This window comes from Callospermophilus lateralis, chromosome 5, assembly GCF_048772815.1.
Source record: "Callospermophilus lateralis isolate mCalLat2 chromosome 5, mCalLat2.hap1, whole genome shotgun sequence".
NCBI classification, from domain to species: Eukaryota; Metazoa; Chordata; class Mammalia; order Rodentia; family Sciuridae; genus Callospermophilus; species Callospermophilus lateralis.
The window spans coordinates 156,618,760-156,638,081 of NC_135309.1; the positions used below are offsets into that span (position 1 = coordinate 156,618,760).

Below are 19,322 nucleotides of genomic sequence, written 5' to 3' on the forward strand. Positions count from 1 at the left end.
ACATACATTGTATTATATATCATAAATAAGTTGAGCATAATAATAATAATAGTAATAGGAGTTGTGCATAGTTATATGCAAATATTATGCCATTTTTAATAATAGACTTGAACATATGTGGATTTTGGTATCTTCTGGGGGTCCTGGAACCAATCCCCTGAAGATATCAAGGATTGACTATATATACCCATAACATGTAAATAACATGTAAATAAAACAGTATTAAGCACAAGAATAAAATACTGTACATATTTCCATTATCCTCCTTGTATAAAAACTCACAATTATAGTTTGTACCTAGTCATATACCCTTTTGAATGTTTTTCAACCACATTTATTCAGAACTTTGTTTAGCCCTTCAAAATATAACTTTACTCCATTGGCTGGAGGCAAATACACAATAGATAGGTGTGTTTCCCACCAGTGCAGACCTCTGATCTACAGCCATCAGAGGCAGGTGTCCTGTAGCTTATGGTGTTCCTGTCTTTAGGATGCTGCTCTTCACTCTGACCCAAGGTGGCTCTTGATAGCTACAGTCCAGGGCTAGATGGGGGAAAGACAGGAGAGCCCTGCCCTACCCCAACATTGCACAGATCACTGTTACTGGTACCCAGGTGCCCTGCAAGATTCACAGTAATACCCGAGCTGCCAGGGAGGCAGGAATTTAGTCACCAGGACCCTTTGTGAGTGATCCTTGGGCATTTTGTTAATACAAAAAAATGAAATGTGGTGACATAATTAAGGGAGTTTAATAGGAGCTTCCTGTTCTTATGAGAGAAGTCTTATCACTTAACTCAGTCCACATTTTTTGTATATACTACTAATAATAACAATAATGACTTTTATGTATTTTACTGTTTGCACATTCTCTGGAAACTGCACAGCCCCTTCTCACCTGCACCCAGGGGGTTTCTCTCCTACCACCTTGACAGCTCTGCAGGGGAGAGCAGGTTGGGGATAGTAGACTGTGCTGTGGCAGTTTGTCACTGGACAGCATGACCTTTCTCTCTGGCAGCAAGTTTCTCTTTATGCTGCAATGCTGAAGAGCTAGAGAGAATTCCACTGCCGGGCATACCGTGATGTGATGAGCCAGTCCCTCTTTTTAGAAAATGAAGTTGCTTCTAATTTTTCACTAGTGTAAACTGTAATAAACACCCATGTAGTTAAACCTCACCTATCTCCTTAACTGTGTCTTAAAGATACATCTTCAAAATGCAATATCTAGACCAAATGAATGTTTAAAGGCTTTTAAAGATACATGAACAAAAATTTATCTATCACGCTGCCAGTGACAATTTAGGTATGTGGAGTTGATTTCCTTATTATCACTTCATGGATCTGCCTGTCATGACACTGTTGAAACACACAGTTTTTCATTTCCTAGCATCACAAGTTGTTTTTCTTCTCTCCAGCGGTTTTCCTTTCCTTATTAGTAACCATGATTTTTCTTTTGTGTTCAATACCATTTCCTCTCCAGCCATCTGCTTCTTTCAGCTGCCACGCACTCCTCTTGGCTGCTTCCAGTCTAGTCTTGCTCTGTGAAAACCCCACCATATGCCAGGAGCTTGTTGATTCAAGACATGGAATATCATGTCTTAGAAGCAGTGAACCACTTGCTCCTGCAAAGATCAGCTGCAAGTTTTGATGCAGAAACTCTCCTGTATCTATGAAGGAGATTTTTCTTCTGCCTTTTTCTCATCTCCAAAAGCATCTGAAAGTGCTGCTTATTTATTTTCTGTGAATTTCCTGACTTAAAGCTCTGTTTCAGCTGTCTCATCAAGTTGTCTTAATTACATTTTGCCACTCAGTACTCCATGCCACCAATACTCTGTCTTGGACCACTGCACCAGAGTTCCTCAGCTTTGCTGCTAGAGACATTTGCAGCTGAGTGATTCTCTGCTGTGGGTCTGTGCTGCGCATTGTGGGGTGTTTATCAGTATCCCTGGGTCCTACCAGATGGCATTAGCACCACCAACCCCCACCCTGCCCCTGTTATGATAACCAGATATCTCTGCAGAGATTACCAGCTGCCCTTTGAGAGGGAACATTGCCTTGGTCCAGGGTACTAGACTGCTCTCTCTCTCTCTCTCTCTCTCTCTCTGTGTGTGTGTGTGTGTGTGTGTGTGTATGTGTGTGTGTGTGTGTGTGTGTGTGTGTTTTAGAGATTAAATCTAGAACCTCATGCATGCTAGGCAAGTGCTCTACCACTAAGCCACATCCCCAGCCCTAACTCTCTTTTGAGGGATAAATCACCAAACAACCAAGATTCCATGGTGATCTTGAGGGATGTTGACATGTAGGTCACAAAGCCCCTTTAGCAAGCATATCACAGGGAGCATCGCATCTCAGGTTCCCTGGATTTGGAGGGGATCTTGGGAGCAGAGAGAATGGCAGGGGAGCGTCCTTCTGTTCCAGGTGGTTCCAGCAGTGACTTGGAGAAGGGTCAGGTAAGTCCCGTGATGCTGAGCAGCCATGGTAGCAGGCCTCTGAGGGCACATACATTAGCCAGCCGCATTCTTCCAACCTCCCTCCCTCTTCCCAAAGGATGTGTGCCCACTCCCGGCCCCATGCACATGCAGGGAGGTGAATCAGCATGTAACCTGGAAGGTCTCTTGTCCTAAGCCTTTGTTCAGAAAGCACCCTACCCTGCCTCTTCTTGACAGAGGTTTCTAATTCCTCAAGTGCCAGAGCCCTCCTGTCTTGTACAGGGGAAAGCCTGACATTGCAGTGCCACACAGACCCAGCTAACTGGCCATCAGTTCTGCTTCCCCTCTGCAAAGCCTCAGCCTCAGCCTTTAGGCAGCACTGGAACTCCCCTGGCCTTTGAAACTCCAGGAGTCAACACAAAGAATCATGTCTTATGGCTTTTTACACATTTATTGGTGCCACCAATCCTCACCTGTCCTTTCTATTCTCACCTCCAAAAGGCTGTAGTGGTCATAAAATACTGTGAAAGCAAATCAGCTAGTATCTCTGCTGTTCAGACGAGCCAAGCAACAGTAGCAGACAATGGGTGGATGTGGGATTTGGTCCTAAGTTTTTTCTAAAGTGCTGAGTGCTGACTGCAGCCTGATTAAACCAAATCCTGCTTGAGAGAACATCCCCAGACAGTTTACCTACACAGAGCCATCTTCTCTTCCTGTATTTCACTGTGCTTTGGTTTCCTTCCCCTGGGAAAGAAGAATGGGATCTTAAAACCAGAGTGTTCCTCTGTTGATGCAGAGTCTTTTCCTTAGTCCTGCAGCATCTTTGGTCTGTTTGTTTCACTGAAATCCCATTTTGAAAAGCGATGCTGCCTATATGCAAGAGCTTTGATGTTCCCTGGCTGGTAGAGAAATCTAGATAATAGAGATGGGCTCTGCTGGAGATGCCAGCCTTTGCTATTTAGGTCCCAAGATACAGCTCAGCAGGAAAGCCTCTTTGGGGAAGGCAGACTTGACTGGCTGAGACTAAAACAAGGCACATTGGGAAGACGTGGACTTCTCCTTGAAATCCCACTCCCCGTTTAGCGAATGCTTCCTGTGTGTATCTCCTCAGTACCCAGCACAGGGTGCAGGGGACCAGAGACTGGGGCCCTTGTCAGCTAGTTCAAAGGGAAGAGAAGCTGTCTTTTAATTCTCCTTATTCAACAGGGGCTTTGATGAATGTGATAATGATAGTTGTCCTGTGAGTCTCTGTGCCTTAAAGAACCCTTCCTGTCGTAGAGTCTCTGTAAAGTGTATTGACATCTTGACCTTTTTGTTTATGCATTCGGTGATTGGTTTGGGAATTTTATTTTATTTCATGATATTTTTTTTAACTTTCAAATTTTCTTCCCTAAGTTTTATTATTCTCTTCCCATAAAGAGCAAATGGCTTCTACTAGTCCATCCTCAAACCAACTAAGATAGAAATTATTCAAATAAAACTTAGGCTCTACAAGGAAACCAAAAGTATTTTTAAATGTTTTTGAATTTTAATTGGCACATAAAAAATTGAATGTATTTATGAGTTATGGTGTGATATTCCAATGCATGTATTCAACACATAATGATCAGATCAGCAGAATTGGTACATCCATCACCTCAAACAGAACATTCCAAATCCTCTCTGCTGGCTGTGTTGAAATGTATGTGCCCTTAAGCCACTGTCAGCCTCAGTTACCACAATTACCTACCGTGCTCCTGAGCACTAGAAGCCCTTGCTGCTGTCCAGCTGCACAGCACCCAGGACCCTTGCAGCCACCTGCACATCCCACACATCACATTCCCTCTCAGGTTAAGGACGCCATCCTACATCCTCTGCTCTGACCACAGTCCTGTCAAAAAGCCTTGTCGTCTAAATTGGTAACTCTAGAAGCTTGAAATTCTCTTCCTTTCCAAAAAGATTTGAAGCATTACCTTCTGGATAGGCAAATACATGTTTTTAAATTCTATGCAATTTTGAAATTGGATAATAAACCATGTACTGGTTTTTTTTAATTGATGGTATTAGCAGAGTTGTACATTCAAAGCCAGTACAGAGTCTGCTGGTATGTTTTGGAGGGAGTCACTATTTGGGATGAGAAAAACCAGCCTCATGGTTTGTTCCATGCTCTGTTTTCCACATCCTCTAAGCACCTCCATTGTTCTGCTGCCAGCCTGAGCCCACCAGTACTTCATGGCAGCGAGTTTGAGAAGTAGCTGGCAGGCTCTCCTACAAGCACTGTTCTTAGCACTTGCTGTGTGTGTTTCCATGAGAAAATCTCATAGATTGGTTATAACCTACTTGATCCTTAGCTTGATGAACTCTAAATATATGCATAAAATCCTACATTGCCACAAAAAAGACAATTAATTAGAGGAGATTTAACACTAGAAACATATTCTCTAGTCTTTTTCCTGTTTAACTGTGTATGAATTACAGAGTATAATTTGAATCTTGAAGTGATACATGGAAAAAATCAAGAATGGCTACATTTGTTCCTTTTATTTATTAAAAAGTAATGAATAGATATGTTGCACAAAATTGCAGAACACTTATCTAATTGTTAAGCCTGGGAGTAAAACCATGCCAGGAAGGGGTATTTTCACTAATTATCAGATTCTTTCTACTATCCTTCTTACCCCCATACCTTTCTCTCCCTTCACTCCCCTCTATCTAATCCAAAGTAACTTTCCTCTTCCCTAGCCCCACCCCCTCCTTATTGTGAATTAACATCTACATATCAGAGAAAAAATTCAGCCTTAGGTTTTTTTTTTTTTTTTTTTTTTTTTTTTTTTTTTAGGATTGGCTTATTTTGCTTAGCATGTTATTCTCCAGCTCCATCCATTTATAGGCAAATGCCATAATTTTGTTCTTTACTATTAAAAGAATTTTCAGTTATATGTCCTCAAGATAGAGTGAATATCAAACACAGTTGGCACAAGGTTTACAAATTCAGTTCTGTGTTCTGTGGGACGAAATAGCTATTCGTTTGGTCAGCCTTTTGAACATGATAAAGATTTAGTCCCCACTTGCCTTTACTCAATGAACCAGTAGAAACGTTAGGACAGAAGCATTGTATATCTAAATTTATAAATGATGTATTTCTATTTTAGTAAGAGTTGCATATCCCACAATTTCTCAAGGATCCTCACCAAGAGAAATAATCACATTAAAAGTTTTCATCTATTTATCTACTTCAAAGTGTGAGCCTAGCTACATCACTGCTCTGTTGCCTGGTTGATGTTGGTTAGCTAGACAAAATAATGTCAAATATGTTAACATAACCCTTGAAAAAAGTCCAGTCATTTCCATTAATGAAAATCTCTTCTTTAATGGATACTGATACATTTGCCCCTATTAACTCAGTGAAAGTTTGAATAAAGGTCAGTTACATCAACTGGCTTTGAAATAGTTCTTTTTCTTTGGTGTTATCCTGCCAGGGGGCCATCAATGTTCCGGAATAGCAAAGAATCCCCTTTGAACTCTATCTCTAGTTGCTATCAAAGATTATCTATATTCACATCCATTGTGCTTTTATTTCCTTCAGAGTTTCTCTGTAGCCATTAAGAAATGATTGTAATAAAAGGTATTTAAGAGCTACATAGATGACATGTCAGAGCAGAAGAAAATTGTCTACTGCTATAACTATTAATCCTGCTTTATCGTGGAGAAGTTGGAAAAGTGGAACAAGAGAAGAGCCAGCAAAAGATAATGCAGCTGCTTTCCCTCTTTTTACACTTCCCTCTTTTACACTTCAGCTGTCACATTTGTGATGAGCCTGCAGACGCTACTTCCCTACGCCCCCTGCTCGCCTGTCAGCTCTTCTGGAAGAGGGAAATCTCATCCCTGTTGAGTTGACATTTCGTATTCTTATTTTTCTAGATCTTATTAGGTCTTTAAATGACAATGTTAATTTAAAATGTTTAAGGGGATGAAAAAGTAGAAAATAGAACAAACAAAATAGCCAAGGAAATATTTTTCTGTTTCTTGTTACATTAGTAGCTAGACTCGCTGCTCTAACTGCTTCCTTTTAGAAGCCAGTGTTACTGCTGCTTCATCATCCAAGTTGACACACTTGCAAAATGACTTGTGTCTTTCCCTAGTGTCCTTTCTGTCCAATGCAATGAGCCGGGCGGGTCTCAAATAAGGAACCAGGAGCAGTATGACAAGGGCAGTTCACTTTCAGTGTTTTTGTTAATTCTTGGAAGAGGTGTGCAGGCTTCATGAATAGTCATCTATAGGCTTCATGCAAAGTCATCTCTGAATGGTTTTGATTAAAAAACCCAAGATGCTTTATGTACTGAGCCTCCTTTTTATAAAGTTGAAACTGAGTAACAAACTCATTGAAAATGACCTTTAGTGGGATGTCCAGCATCCATCAATTGACTTCATTTAGCTCTGACTTAAGCTAAGCTGTGTGATAATGGAGAGTAAAAGGTCATGAATTTTGAATTTGTCTCTTGGAAAATAAGTAATAAAATTCTGGAAATTATTTGCGACAGTTAAATAACTTTATAGTATCTCTATCAACTTTTCCATTTTTATATTGCAAGGATATGAGGCAAATGTCTGTTTTCTTCCAGTAAAAATTTCAAGACTAAGAAACTTAACTCAGATTCTGGAATAGAGTTTTGTTTTCACATTTATTTACATCTACACACCTACATACAGATGGATGTACATAAAATGCCTGTGAGGAAGCTTAATGTGTGTCATTTATGTTATATTGATTTTAAATACATTAATGGATACAAATGGGCTAAACAGATTGGTACCCCACTCTAAAATTATAAAGGAATAGCTTTGTTTTACTGTGTTTTTTCTCAGAAGTATGAAAATATTTTCCCCAAATATATGCATATTTCACTTCTGTCCTCTTTATAATCATTGCCTTTGTTTTTCACAAAAGTCAAAAATTTCATGTAATCAAAGGTCAGAATCATTTCAATTTTTAATATTTTTTAAAGTCATAGTGAAGATAGAAGATTTGAAGTGTAGACAAAAATTAAAGACAAATATTTTATCAAAGCATCTTTTATAATCGTTGCATGTTTTTATGATGCATGTTGCGTAGGGAAAAGCACCATCTCCCATTGTGCTTTGGATCTTATTTGTTCATTTAACTTTTATTGTTATCATTTGTCCAAGTTGCTATAATCTTTATAACTCTCATTTCTAGTGGTGGACTGGTATTTCTTTGTGCATATAAGCCATAATTTTAAAATTATGTGTAATTAATTTTTAATTACACGCTCTCCCATTATTCATTATGTTTAATTCAAAGTAAATTTAACTATCGGGATTGCTGTAAGATCCAGATTTGCCTATAGCTCATGTCAGTGCATCTAATAAACCATAGCAATTTTCTTTCTTTCATCCATTCTGTCATTTGTTTGTTAGATGCAATATGGTACCACAAATCAAGCAAATATGTATTTACAAATTATATAAGAATTGACCACAGTTATGCATGAGTTATGCATAAATTATTATAATTTTGCATTAGTGCAGGCTTTCCATTGTTGAGAACTTCCTATGCAGCAGCTGACATATGTAAATATAATATGTGCTACCTTGAACTTTAGCCTTCTTCCACCCATCCAAAACCTCCCCATCTCTGCTTGTTCTTTCCTGCGTAGGTTGTGTCAGAATAGTTCTCAGAGAGCTAATCCTGGGCGGCTACCAGTTGCAGTCACTTCTATACATGTTCCAACCCCCCACAAACTCCATCCTAAGCTCTCTGTGGCAGGAATGGCTCTCCAAATCCCTGAACAGTTGACCCTCCCTGTCGCCAGTATTCACTGGATTCTATAACACCTGCTTTTGTTTTCGTTCGTGATGTTTGAGGATGGAAATATGAGGAAGTTGTTAAAGACGTTTACTCTCTCGTTTTTCTTCCACCAGTGGGATGGAGTAGGACCTCTTCCAGACTGTGCAGAACCACCCAAAGGGATCCAGATGCTGTGGCACCCCTCCATAGTCAAACCCTACCTCACACTGCTCTCTGAGTGCTCAAACCCAGACACGCTGGAAGGGGCGGCAGGTGCCCTGCAGAACTTGGCCGCAGGGAGCTGGAAGGTATGGCTAGTTCGTTACAATACAAAAGACTCTGGAGTTGCAGCAAGTCTTGAGAAAATAATGCAAGTGTAGTTCCAGGAGGTGCAATTCTAACAAAGATGTTTGGGAGAAAAAAACAATTATATTGAGTTGTTGGGCTTAGAAAGTTGAAAAAAAAAAACTTTAAAAAATGAAATTCTTCTTAAGGTTCAGAGGTCTTTGAAGACCACTGGTGAATAATATGATCATTGAAAAGGCCGTGAAATTCTTGTGATTCTATGGGGACAGCTGAGCTGCTTGACTTACAGGGACAATTGTGACATGTGGATGTTTTCAAAGCACCATCATTGGCTGTTAAGGGAGCTAATCTGCAAACACCCATATGAGTGTTCTAGATGTTGTACTGGGTCCCAGCCCCCAAAGAAGACCCCTTGCATTTTTAAATCATGAGCTAACAGAGGAGAACAGTATTGTTAATTCTGTTTGGCAAAAACATTTAAACCAATGTATGATTTTGACAAGGTTAAGAGGGTCCTTTCTCCAAGTCCTTATGAACTGACACTATTCCTGCTTGATTTTCACAGAAAATTCTCAAGATCCTGATTTTTGGTAGGAAAAGATTCACCAGGGAAAATAATTCTTGACTGTGGTCATCATAGTTACAAGCACCAATTTGCCTTGTTGCATTAAAATATAAAAGTGTGTGACCACTCTTAGAGAAATGAAGATAGAATGTATGGGGAAACGCCAAGAGAAAAAAACATCCAAAAAAAGTTCTGATTTTTGCCATCATGTTCCGTCCATTTAATATCAAAGTCAAGATTTGGGATGTTCATAAATCACCCTTTTCCTTGACATTCATTCTCTTCAAAGTGATGTTAATATTGACACACAGCTACAGAATTTACAGAATTTTCAGAAGCTCAGAGGCATAGATGTCACTCTTTCTGGCCTCAGATCATCATGCGACTGCACAGTCCCTTGTGCTCATAAGGTCCAATGTCAGCCTTCTTCTCTCTCTCTCTCTCTCTCTCTCTCTCTCTCTCTCTCTCTCTCTCATCCTCGTTTCCATTACTCCAGCCCCAGCTCTTTCTTCCAGCTGTGATGACATCACAGCTCCCGGGCCTGGTCCCTGAGTGTGCCTGGGGAGCTGCTTGCTGCTGTTCTTCTTGAGAGCCTGAGGAGTGAACATGATCGTCCCTTCCCCTCCCTGCCTGTAAAACATCCCTCGTGTTTCTACCTACAGAATTCAGGTCAGGCCAGGCTGGAAGATGTCTCCTCCTTTCAACCAGAGATAGGTGCAGACAAGTTTCAAAAGCAGAGTCCCACCGGGCAGAAGGCCAGAGTGTAGCCTTATAGGACTAGGAAGGTCATTCATGGAAATCACTTCTTTGAAGTGGCCCTCACATCTCATGTCCCTGTAAGCTTAACATGGTCCGTAATTTTTGATTCAAACCACAGTTCAAACCCAGGACCTGCCTTTTCAGAGGGTGGTGATCCTGGGCAGGTTACACCCCTTGTGGGTCTCACGTGTGTCATCTTCAAACGGAGAAGACCATGCTGAACGCTCTACCATGCAGACCCATCACCACCTGGATGCAAAGATGGGAACGAGATGGCATGGCCCAAGGATTGTCACATTTTGTGACCCAGAGTCCCCACCAGCACCCCTGCCTTATGGCACTATCTCAACAGGCATGGAAAGGAAGGGGACTGTGAGCTGAGACTAACCTGAGGTACAAAGACCTGGATATCCAGATGGTGACAAATCTAATGTGCTATCTAAGCTCTGTTTTTAACCAACTATCATGTTCCCTGAAAAAGATGTAGTTCCTTATCATGATAATTTAAAAATCATGAAATGTCTTTGGGCACTTGAAGATTTTGAATATAAGACTTTGACTTTTAAACTCAGATTCTTTATGTTCAAAACTTTAAGAGGATCTGACAGGAATATGTAAAAGACCCAAATCAAACTTCTAGAGTTGAAAATAGCATGTCTGAAACTATGGCATTTCATTGTATTTAAATGGAATTAATAGCAGATTATTGTAAAAGGAAAAAAAATGTGTGAACTTGAAGACAATAAGGGAGATTATCCAAAAGAAAAGAAGAATGCAGAGTGCATCTTGAGAATCAAGTAATCTTGAGAAATGCAGTGACCCCTCCCACAAGGGAAGGAAGAGAACAGAAAAGAAAATATTTAAGGAAATAATGGTCGAAATTCTTCCACATTTTATGAAAACCAGAAATTTGCAGATTCAAGTAGCTCAAGGAACCCAAAAAACAAGAAACATGAAGAAACGATACCAAAGTACATTATAATTCAGTTGCTCAGAACTGGAAATAAAAGGAAAATCTTAGAAGCAGCAAGAGAAAAAAAGACGTGTTGAATACCAAGAGCCACGTTGCATCTAACCAGCGAAGGTCAAGAGCAGCATCATGGATCATCTATCCTTTCATACCACAAGTCCTTGCTAAGCTGCTAAGACTGTCTCTAGAAGGGAATCTGGTCTGTGAGCCCCTGAAGGGCCAACACCAACTTCCACTTGTCTCTGGACCCCACTGCTTGGCTGAGCAAAGATGTCCCAATTTTAGATTACATAATGCCAATTATGAAAGATGTGTAACAATTATTCTCAGCCTTTAACCCAAGCAGTACCTGTCCGCACGTCTTTCTTGTAGATGATGTCTATTCATAAACATCTATCTATCAGTAAAGAATTTAGTAGCATATTACAGACCAGGCCATCCTCAGATGGTCACATTTATGACCAATTACTTGGTCTTTTGATTCAGATACAAATATGCTTTTTATGCAGAATAAAGTTGATAGAGTTGTTTTTGCAGAATCTGGGCTCAGCTGTGCTGGCAAGCTGCAGGTTTAGAAGTATTGCCCTGCTCTGCAGTTCCTGCAGTGTGGCAGTATCGGTGCAAGTCACCAGGCTCGTGTCTCAGGGGCAACCAGGCCAGCATGAGAGCTGCTGACAGGTGTGGGTAGTTAGGTGTGAGGAGTAAGAAGACGGCAGGTCTGAAAAATGTTCACTATTTCTATGCTCTCCAATTATCTCCTATTTTGGATTATATAATACCAATTATGAAAGATGTGTGACAATCATTCTCGGTGTATTCTGGAAAGAGCATCTTGCTGTTTCCAGAATATAAGCCTATTTAGTGTAGCTAATTATATTATAATTATATTAGTTGGCCCAGTGTGACTGCTGTCCACACACATCCAGGGAACATTTATTTGGTAGATTTTTATAGAGTAAATACTATTAAGAAGGGGAAACTGAAGTCAAGATCACAGAAGTTGTTCTGTATTTTAGACAGAGTTTAACAATTATACCACTGGAATTCCAAGTCTGCACTGTAGACATGAACTAGAATATTCAGATACACAGTAAAAAGTCAGGGCGGACACCCTGATGGCAAAGAGAGAAGAAAGAGGAGTTAGGAAAAGTAAACATACAGATGCAAGAAAGAAAAACTCCCAGAGGTTGTTCTAATAACTGGTAGTCATAGTGCTGACCTCTGTCATCAAGAACATGTTAAATTGCCACTAGTAAATTTTAGAAGACAGAAAGAATTTTAGAATGCCAGTCTTCTTCTAAGCTCTGCTTCCCAAATAATTCTAGACAAATGAGTCAGGGTGAGTTGCTACTAAGGAACATTCTGTGTAGTAGTAAATACATACATACTTATGTAGGGGCTTTTTATTAAAATACAAATACACAGGTTCTTATATAATTCAATCACATTATCAACATCTATTAAATAATTTATTAATTTACAATGTGGGAAGGGAGGTGGACAATTCTTTGACAAGATTGGGAAAAATTTCATTGAGCCAAACACTAACAAATTACTTCAAGAAAATTGAGAATTAAGTGTGCAAAAACCAAGCATGGAAACCCTTATTTTAAAAAGTCTATTTCAAAAGACAGTCCTTGAATAATTAAAATATTGACAGGATACACAATAGCATCGACTTCCACACAGATAGTATTGCTGTCTGAAATCTAGAGTCTAAGAATGTGTTTTTATAGCAATTGTCAAAATTTAGTGGTATTTCTTTAGTGTCCTTAACTTTTTATGGCCCAACAAAAACACAAATGTGAAGGTAAAACACCAGAATTTTGCATGGAGACAGCTTTTTATAGACCTCATTGTCTGAAACAATAACTTTCCTTTATGGGAAGAGCATGCACACTCTTTTTTTGTTTTCTTCTGTAACAAATTGACTAGCAAACTAGATCTTCATAATGGCCCTAAACACTTTTTAAAGTTTAAAACACTCATTACTTGCTTTATGAGCATCAGAAAAAGATGATGGCATTATGCAGAAGCAAAGTGATACATGTTTTTCATAGCCGACATGGACATCAGTTACCTTTTTCTCATTTACAGTACAATGGTTTTGTTTGTTGCAGAATATTAAAACAATTGGATATAGTAGTCCGAAGATTTCAAAAATGTGAATGAATGCTCCTTCACTCTATTTGTGGATATTTCTATTGTAATTGAGCTTTGTGGAAACCCAGGGATTAAACTACAGAAATAAAATCTGTACTGGCTATGAAGTCAAGCATGTTAGGTATCTCTGTATTTTCAATTTTCCCCCCTAAAATGTGAATATTCTCCCACTGGTTTTAAAAATAAGATAGGAGAAAAGAATACTTGAATAATAATACATCAATATTTAATGAGCGAACATGATAGCAACAGAGACTTGGTGAAGAGAGACTTGGTGACAACGTGGGCCAATTGAGTGAAAAATGTCAGGGAACCGGGAAATTTGAGACTCATCCTTACAGACAGGGACAATAGCCTGAGTAAGGACACTGATTAGCATAGCCTCCTGCTCAGTGGGCACGAGAACCAGGCAAGATTACGGGAGTTCAACAAAGAGAAGTTAAAGTCATGAGTTGACATCTAAGACAGAGTGAGTTGCCTCTGTCCCAGTTAACAGTGTGAGGAAAAGCAAGAGGTTTAAATGCAAAGAAAGACTGTTTTGAAAAGAGTTTTGAAAGGTGATGAAGAAAACGGGGCACGAAGCATCATGCCTCATGGGTTTGGACTGGGCCAGAATCGGCACCAGGGTATCTGAGGACTCTGCTCTGTTGGAAGTCTCCCAGAGACAGGGCTTGAGCGGAGGTGATGTTCAGCCTGAAGCAGGAAAGAGAGGCCCCCCCCCCACTGAGGAGCAGGCCTAGCCCACAACCACATGTGACTCAGCAGTTCCTTCTCTAAAAGAAGTACTGAGAATACCCCCCAAGAGCTGTCCTGTCTGGCAGATGTCATCTGCATCTGCATCTGCATCACCTGGGCAGTGGACTCATTTTCTTTTTGATGGTCATTGATTTCAAAGATTTCTGAAGTCCTAAGTTGTGGAACTCCATTCTGAAGTTATAGAAACCACTAAACCAAAGGAACTTTCCCTTCCAGCTGAGATAGCAAGACGGAGTGGCAAAGCTCTGATTTACCCTCCTTCAAAGAAAAACTATGACTGTAAAATGGAAATATATGAAACAGAGTGGGTTTTGGATAAGACACTAAGCATTATTCAAGGAAGGACAGTGATCTCAAGAGACAGGAAACAAACACCATGAGCCCTGTTGGCCTCAGCTATGCCAAGCCATGGTGTAAGGACTGAGAACCCCCAGGGGAGCCTGTAAATGTTCTGCATGGACAAGATGGAGCTGGGAATCTGGGGAGATCAAATGGACTAGAGTTCATAGACCTGGAGATACACAGAGGATTCCGCTACGCAGCAGAGAAACATCAGCACATGCGTATGAGGGAAATACCCAAGTCTGGAGAAGGCCATCTGAAATTACAAGAGAGAGTGAAATTCAGCACTTGCATAGGATGGGTATAGTGTGTGTTTCTAAGAGACAGGAAAACCTCATAAAGCATGAGCCATCTGGTAGAGCACTTAGAGGATCTTGCCTCCATGTGAGGAATAATTAGCTCTGGACTAAATATGTGCTTATCTCCTATTGAATCTTAAACGTGACATCCAAACACATCAACAGTAAATTAGTTGCATTCTAGAAGAAAGCTTTAAAATATCTGTGGGAATACAAGAGCACCCAGTATTGAATTTAAGAACGTCTGGCATCCAGTTGAAAATTACCCTGTTATCACATAAAATTTTTAAAAAGTACAATTCATAATGAGAAACCAGCTCAGAACTGACAGTTAAAATTGGCAAACAGGAATTTTTTATAACTTTTAGTTTTATATGTGTTCATAGATTTAGATAGAAACAGGACATACATAAAAGAATGAAATGAAACTTCTAGAGTTGAAAGTACAATGAGTAAAATGAAAAATAACACATTAGACATCTGCAGATTAGACACTGTAGAAGAAAAAATTAGTGACCTGAAAAATGGGAATAGAAACTATCTCAAATAAAAAACTGAAAGAAAAAACAAAACATACAGGTTGTTAATGAACATCATCAATTAGTATTTGGAGTCACCAAATGAGAGGAGAGAAAGGAGCAAGAGGACCAAAAAATTGAAGGAATAAAAATTTGAAAATTTACCAAATTTAATGAAAAAAAAATTGTAAACTTGCAGATCCAAGCAGTTCAAAAAATCCCAAACTCCATGAACATGAAGAAACCATAGCAAGGTGCATCATCATCACATTTTTCAAAACCAGTAATAAAGGTAAGCACTTAAAAAGCATCCAAGGGCAACCTGTGTTCCTACAAAACTACAAAGATGAGGCACCACATTTACCACGAGCACAAGGCAGTGGGAAGACATCTGTAACACTGCAGAAACAGGGAGCCAGCTGCACTCCTCCTATAGTAAATTGGTCTTAGTTTGGTATCTAACAGATGCAACATGTCCCTAAAGAAAGTGTCCAGGTTGCTAATAACATTAGAGCAGCTGTAGAGCTAGCTATAAATGGAGACTCCTCCCAAGCCTGATGAGAGCCTGGACTAACCTGAAAATGGACAGTGTTCCTCACCTGGGCAGTGGTGCCAGAGAGACAATCCTAACATAAAAACACCACCTGAATTGGACAGCACCCTCAGAGAGTGGTGGTTGCCATGTGCCACCCCAACACTCTGTTCCTCCCATCCTGCGGAACAGCAAGCGTGCATATACCCTGAGTCGAAGGCTCCAGCTCCCCACACAGGGGCCACAGGAGAAGGGATGCATGTTCCTCCCACTTGGGACCCTAGCAGCACCTTTGTGGCAGTGGTCATTACCCGCCAACCCCACTAGTGACAGCAGCGGCTTTCAACCTTTCTTCATAGATCCTTTCAGAGGAGAATGCTGTTGTCAAACACTGAAGCACTTGATGCTGTAAATCAACCTGACATCTTCTCTCGTCAATTAAACATGTAAAAATCTCCTACTGTGGGCTGGAAACTGAAAGACAGTTGAAAAAAGGAGAACAATATGACTTGGTCTCTTTCTCTTATAATAAACATGTGAGTAAAGAGTTCAGAGAGCCATTGTATTTGCTGTGCTCAGAGTGTGTGCAGGTCCAGGGTGACCCTGAGGTCACTTTGACAAGGAAGTGGTAAGGCAGGAGGAGGCTCACTCCCAGCATCATGGGTTGAAACCTCAGAGCTAGGATTCAGTGACTTAAATTCCCTTTAGTACTCTAGTATAGGCCATTATTTAGGGAAATACCAGCTGCCATAACAAAGGAATTTCCAAACCTGCAAGGGCCCAAGCAAGAAGGAACCAGGAAGACCCTTTCTCTTCTGGTGTCAGAGTAAGGGCAGGGGTTAGAGGCAGGAAGCCCCTCCAGGAATTAATTCAAACTGAGAGCGGCTCTGTCATCTTCAACACGTGGCTCACAGAACTGCCCACATCACCGCTGTCCACCAGCACGAAGGGAGAAACAACGTAAGAGACTCAAGTCCATCACAGGAAATGTTCTGTTATCAAAGCCAGGTCACACCTGTAGGTCCTTTCTTATATCTGGGCTCCACTCCTGGTCACCAGAAAACAAATGCTTCCCCAAGATCCTGCTCCACCAACATTGAACAAGAATTTGCAGGTAGGTGATCTAAATCCAGATTCAATAAAAATAAAGTTCTCTCTTCTAGTGGGACAAGGATTTGCTAATATATCCAATTCATGTTACAAAATGAAGCACTTACTATCTTAATAAAAAAGAGCTGCCCTTGAGTCACCTGACTACCTAAGCTTCTACAACAACTCTGCTCTGCACATGCAAGACCACATGGCCTCACCAATGTGGTCCCTCCAGACCGTGCCCTAAAGTCAAGTTTCAGATTTCCCCTCCCCATCACCTAATGGAAGAAGTGGTTTGCTATCTCCAAAGTAGAATGTTTTCTGAATTTAAAAGAAAAATATGAAGTTCACCCCCTCTACCCATGAGGCGCTATACTTAAAAAGACAAAAAAAAAATAGATATGTTAAAGGAAAAGTTTTCCAACCTGCTATCTAATAAGTGAGAAGAAGAAACACCTGAATTATTTTTATCAGATATTGAATTAAAAATATGGCTGTATCTGCCTTGTCTGTGAACACAGTGACCGAGAGTCTACCCCTTCCCGTCTGCATGTCTGCATCTCTACTGTGGAAAGGGCAGGAATGTCAGCACCTTCATCTGAATTCTGTCCTGTCAGTCACCCCTTCTCAGTGGTGTGCTCATACAGTGCCGTCGTGAAGGGAACACAGGAGACTCAGAATAAGATCTAATCATCTTGAAGCCTGCCAGGCCTCCCCTCTACCAGAGCCACTCTTAATTACCAAAAGGCATTTCTAAATGCCAGTCACACATCATGATGATCTTTGATAACATTTGCAATAAAAAAATAAATAAAATCTTCCTGTGGTCAGACAGGTTCATTTAAAAAAATTTTTTCAGTTGTAGATGGATACAATATCTTTATTTATTTTTATGTGGTGCTGAGGACTGAACCTAGTACCTCACACATGCTAGGCAAGCACTCTACCACTGAGCTAAAGTCCCAGCTCCAGAAAGGTTCATTTTTAAAGAAAAGTTTTTTTTAATTGAAAATTACTGATTCTTAAGATAGGTGGAGAGCTGGGGAAACAGGTATACTTGTTCTTATTTGTTTAGGAAATGCTTCCTCTGGGTCTCGCTTGCTCCAGCCTGACCTTCTTTATCTGTTCTTACTGTGAAAGCACATCAAAATGCTTTTTTTTTTCCCCCCAAGAAACCCTATTGGCTGGAAATTCATAATTTCAGCATGAATACATGCAATAAAATTCAATATTTGCACTAATCTGATTCACATTTAAATAATATAGTCAGACAAACGAGAAACACTTTAAACATACTGTAACTACCATTGACTTAACCAAGATTTGATGCACTGAATTGATTTATTGCTTTGCAAACATAAGGAAATCCTTCATTAGTCCTCCCCATTAGAGATACCACTTTAAAAAATAGATTTTAGAATTTTGAAAAGAAAGCTATATAATCCTAAAGGATAGCACTGAATTTAAAGAGCCGACACCCACATCCCATATTCACCGTAGAAAAATCCATCGTGAGAAGGGCCCAGTTTCTTCACAAATCCTAGAGCAGCCACCAAACACAGTTCTTTTTCAACCTCAAAACCTTGGTAATTCTGATCATAATAATAAAACAAAACAATGTGAATCATGCAGGAAAAAAAAAACATGGTTTCTGAATATTTAGTACATTGCTTTCATAGTAAACTTCCAGTGAAATAAGGCTGAATAAATAATTTTGGGGAAATGCTTTCTGCCCTCTTATCATGAGAGCAAGGTACCATGATAAACAACGAGGTACTGTAAATCAATTCAGAAGCAGATTTCATAATCTGCAGCCATCTATACCAAACTCATTATATGTATTTCTCATTGTATAGAATGGGACTTTGAATACATATGACCCTGAGATACCACAAGATGCTCAAGTGCTTCTGAAAGATTAAATTATATTTGGAGGAGTTGCGTTCTCGAACGTGACCTTTCTTTACCATGTCAGAAGAAAAAGTGGGGCGCTGGGCATAGTGTGCACACCTGTAATCCCAGCCACTCAGGAGGCTGAGGCAGGAGGATCAAAAGTTGAAGACCAGCCTGGGCTACTTAGCAAGACTATCTCAGAGTAAAATAGGTTTCAAAAACAGGGCTGGGGATGTAGCTCAGTAATTGAGGGTGTGCTTGACAAGTATGAGGTCCTAGGTTCAACCCCATTACCACAAAAAAAAGAAACTAAGGAAGGGGAAAAGGAAGGACAGAGATAAAGAGAGGGAAGGAGGCAGAGGGATGGATGGAGGGAAGAAGAGAAAGTGGGAAATGACTACTTTAATAAAGTCAGTGGGAAAATGCTTATGTAACAGGAAAGAGTTTAATGTCAGATACTTCTAAAGCCAGAGTACTCTTGAAGAATAGAAAATTAATCAACAAATTCAGAATTTTAGCAATATAATGGGTTCAGCCTCAGAACAGACTATTTTGTACTTAAAGGAGAGCATTATCTTTAGTTACTTAGTAAATTGTTGGGATTTAAAGAGGGAAAAGCTAAATTACAATGTTAATCTCCTTTTAGGGACATAATCAGCTTAAACAGAATTGCCTCATCTTAAGCAGGAGAGAGATCTTTATAAAAATCATAGCTATCAGTTGTGTTTAGAGCCAGGATGCCATTTTTCAAAATCAAGCTCCTCAAGATCCACATTCCAGAGAAGCATCCTGGGCTTAAAGGGTTAAAAACATTGACTTCACATTATCACCGAAACCTCCCAGTACATGCAGTGAGGAAATTTATTCAGCACAGTTTCATGTGCGAGTAAACTTTGTTTTACACAATTCACTT

The 19,322-nt window shown here is 39.9% G+C and overlaps 1 protein-coding gene across 2 annotated transcripts in view; it reads left to right on the forward strand.

Annotated features, from left to right (window-relative positions):
* Positions 1-19,322, forward strand: part of Ctnnd2 (catenin delta 2) — a 361,255-nt gene that overhangs the window by 234,660 nt on the left and 107,273 nt on the right. For both annotated transcript variants that reach the window (XM_076856215.2, XM_076856216.2), the window contains exon 8: positions 8,349-8,522. In XM_076856215.2, coding sequence (XP_076712330.1) covers positions 8,349-8,522 — 174 coding nt within the window. The remainder of the gene's footprint in view (positions 1-8,348; positions 8,523-19,322) is intronic.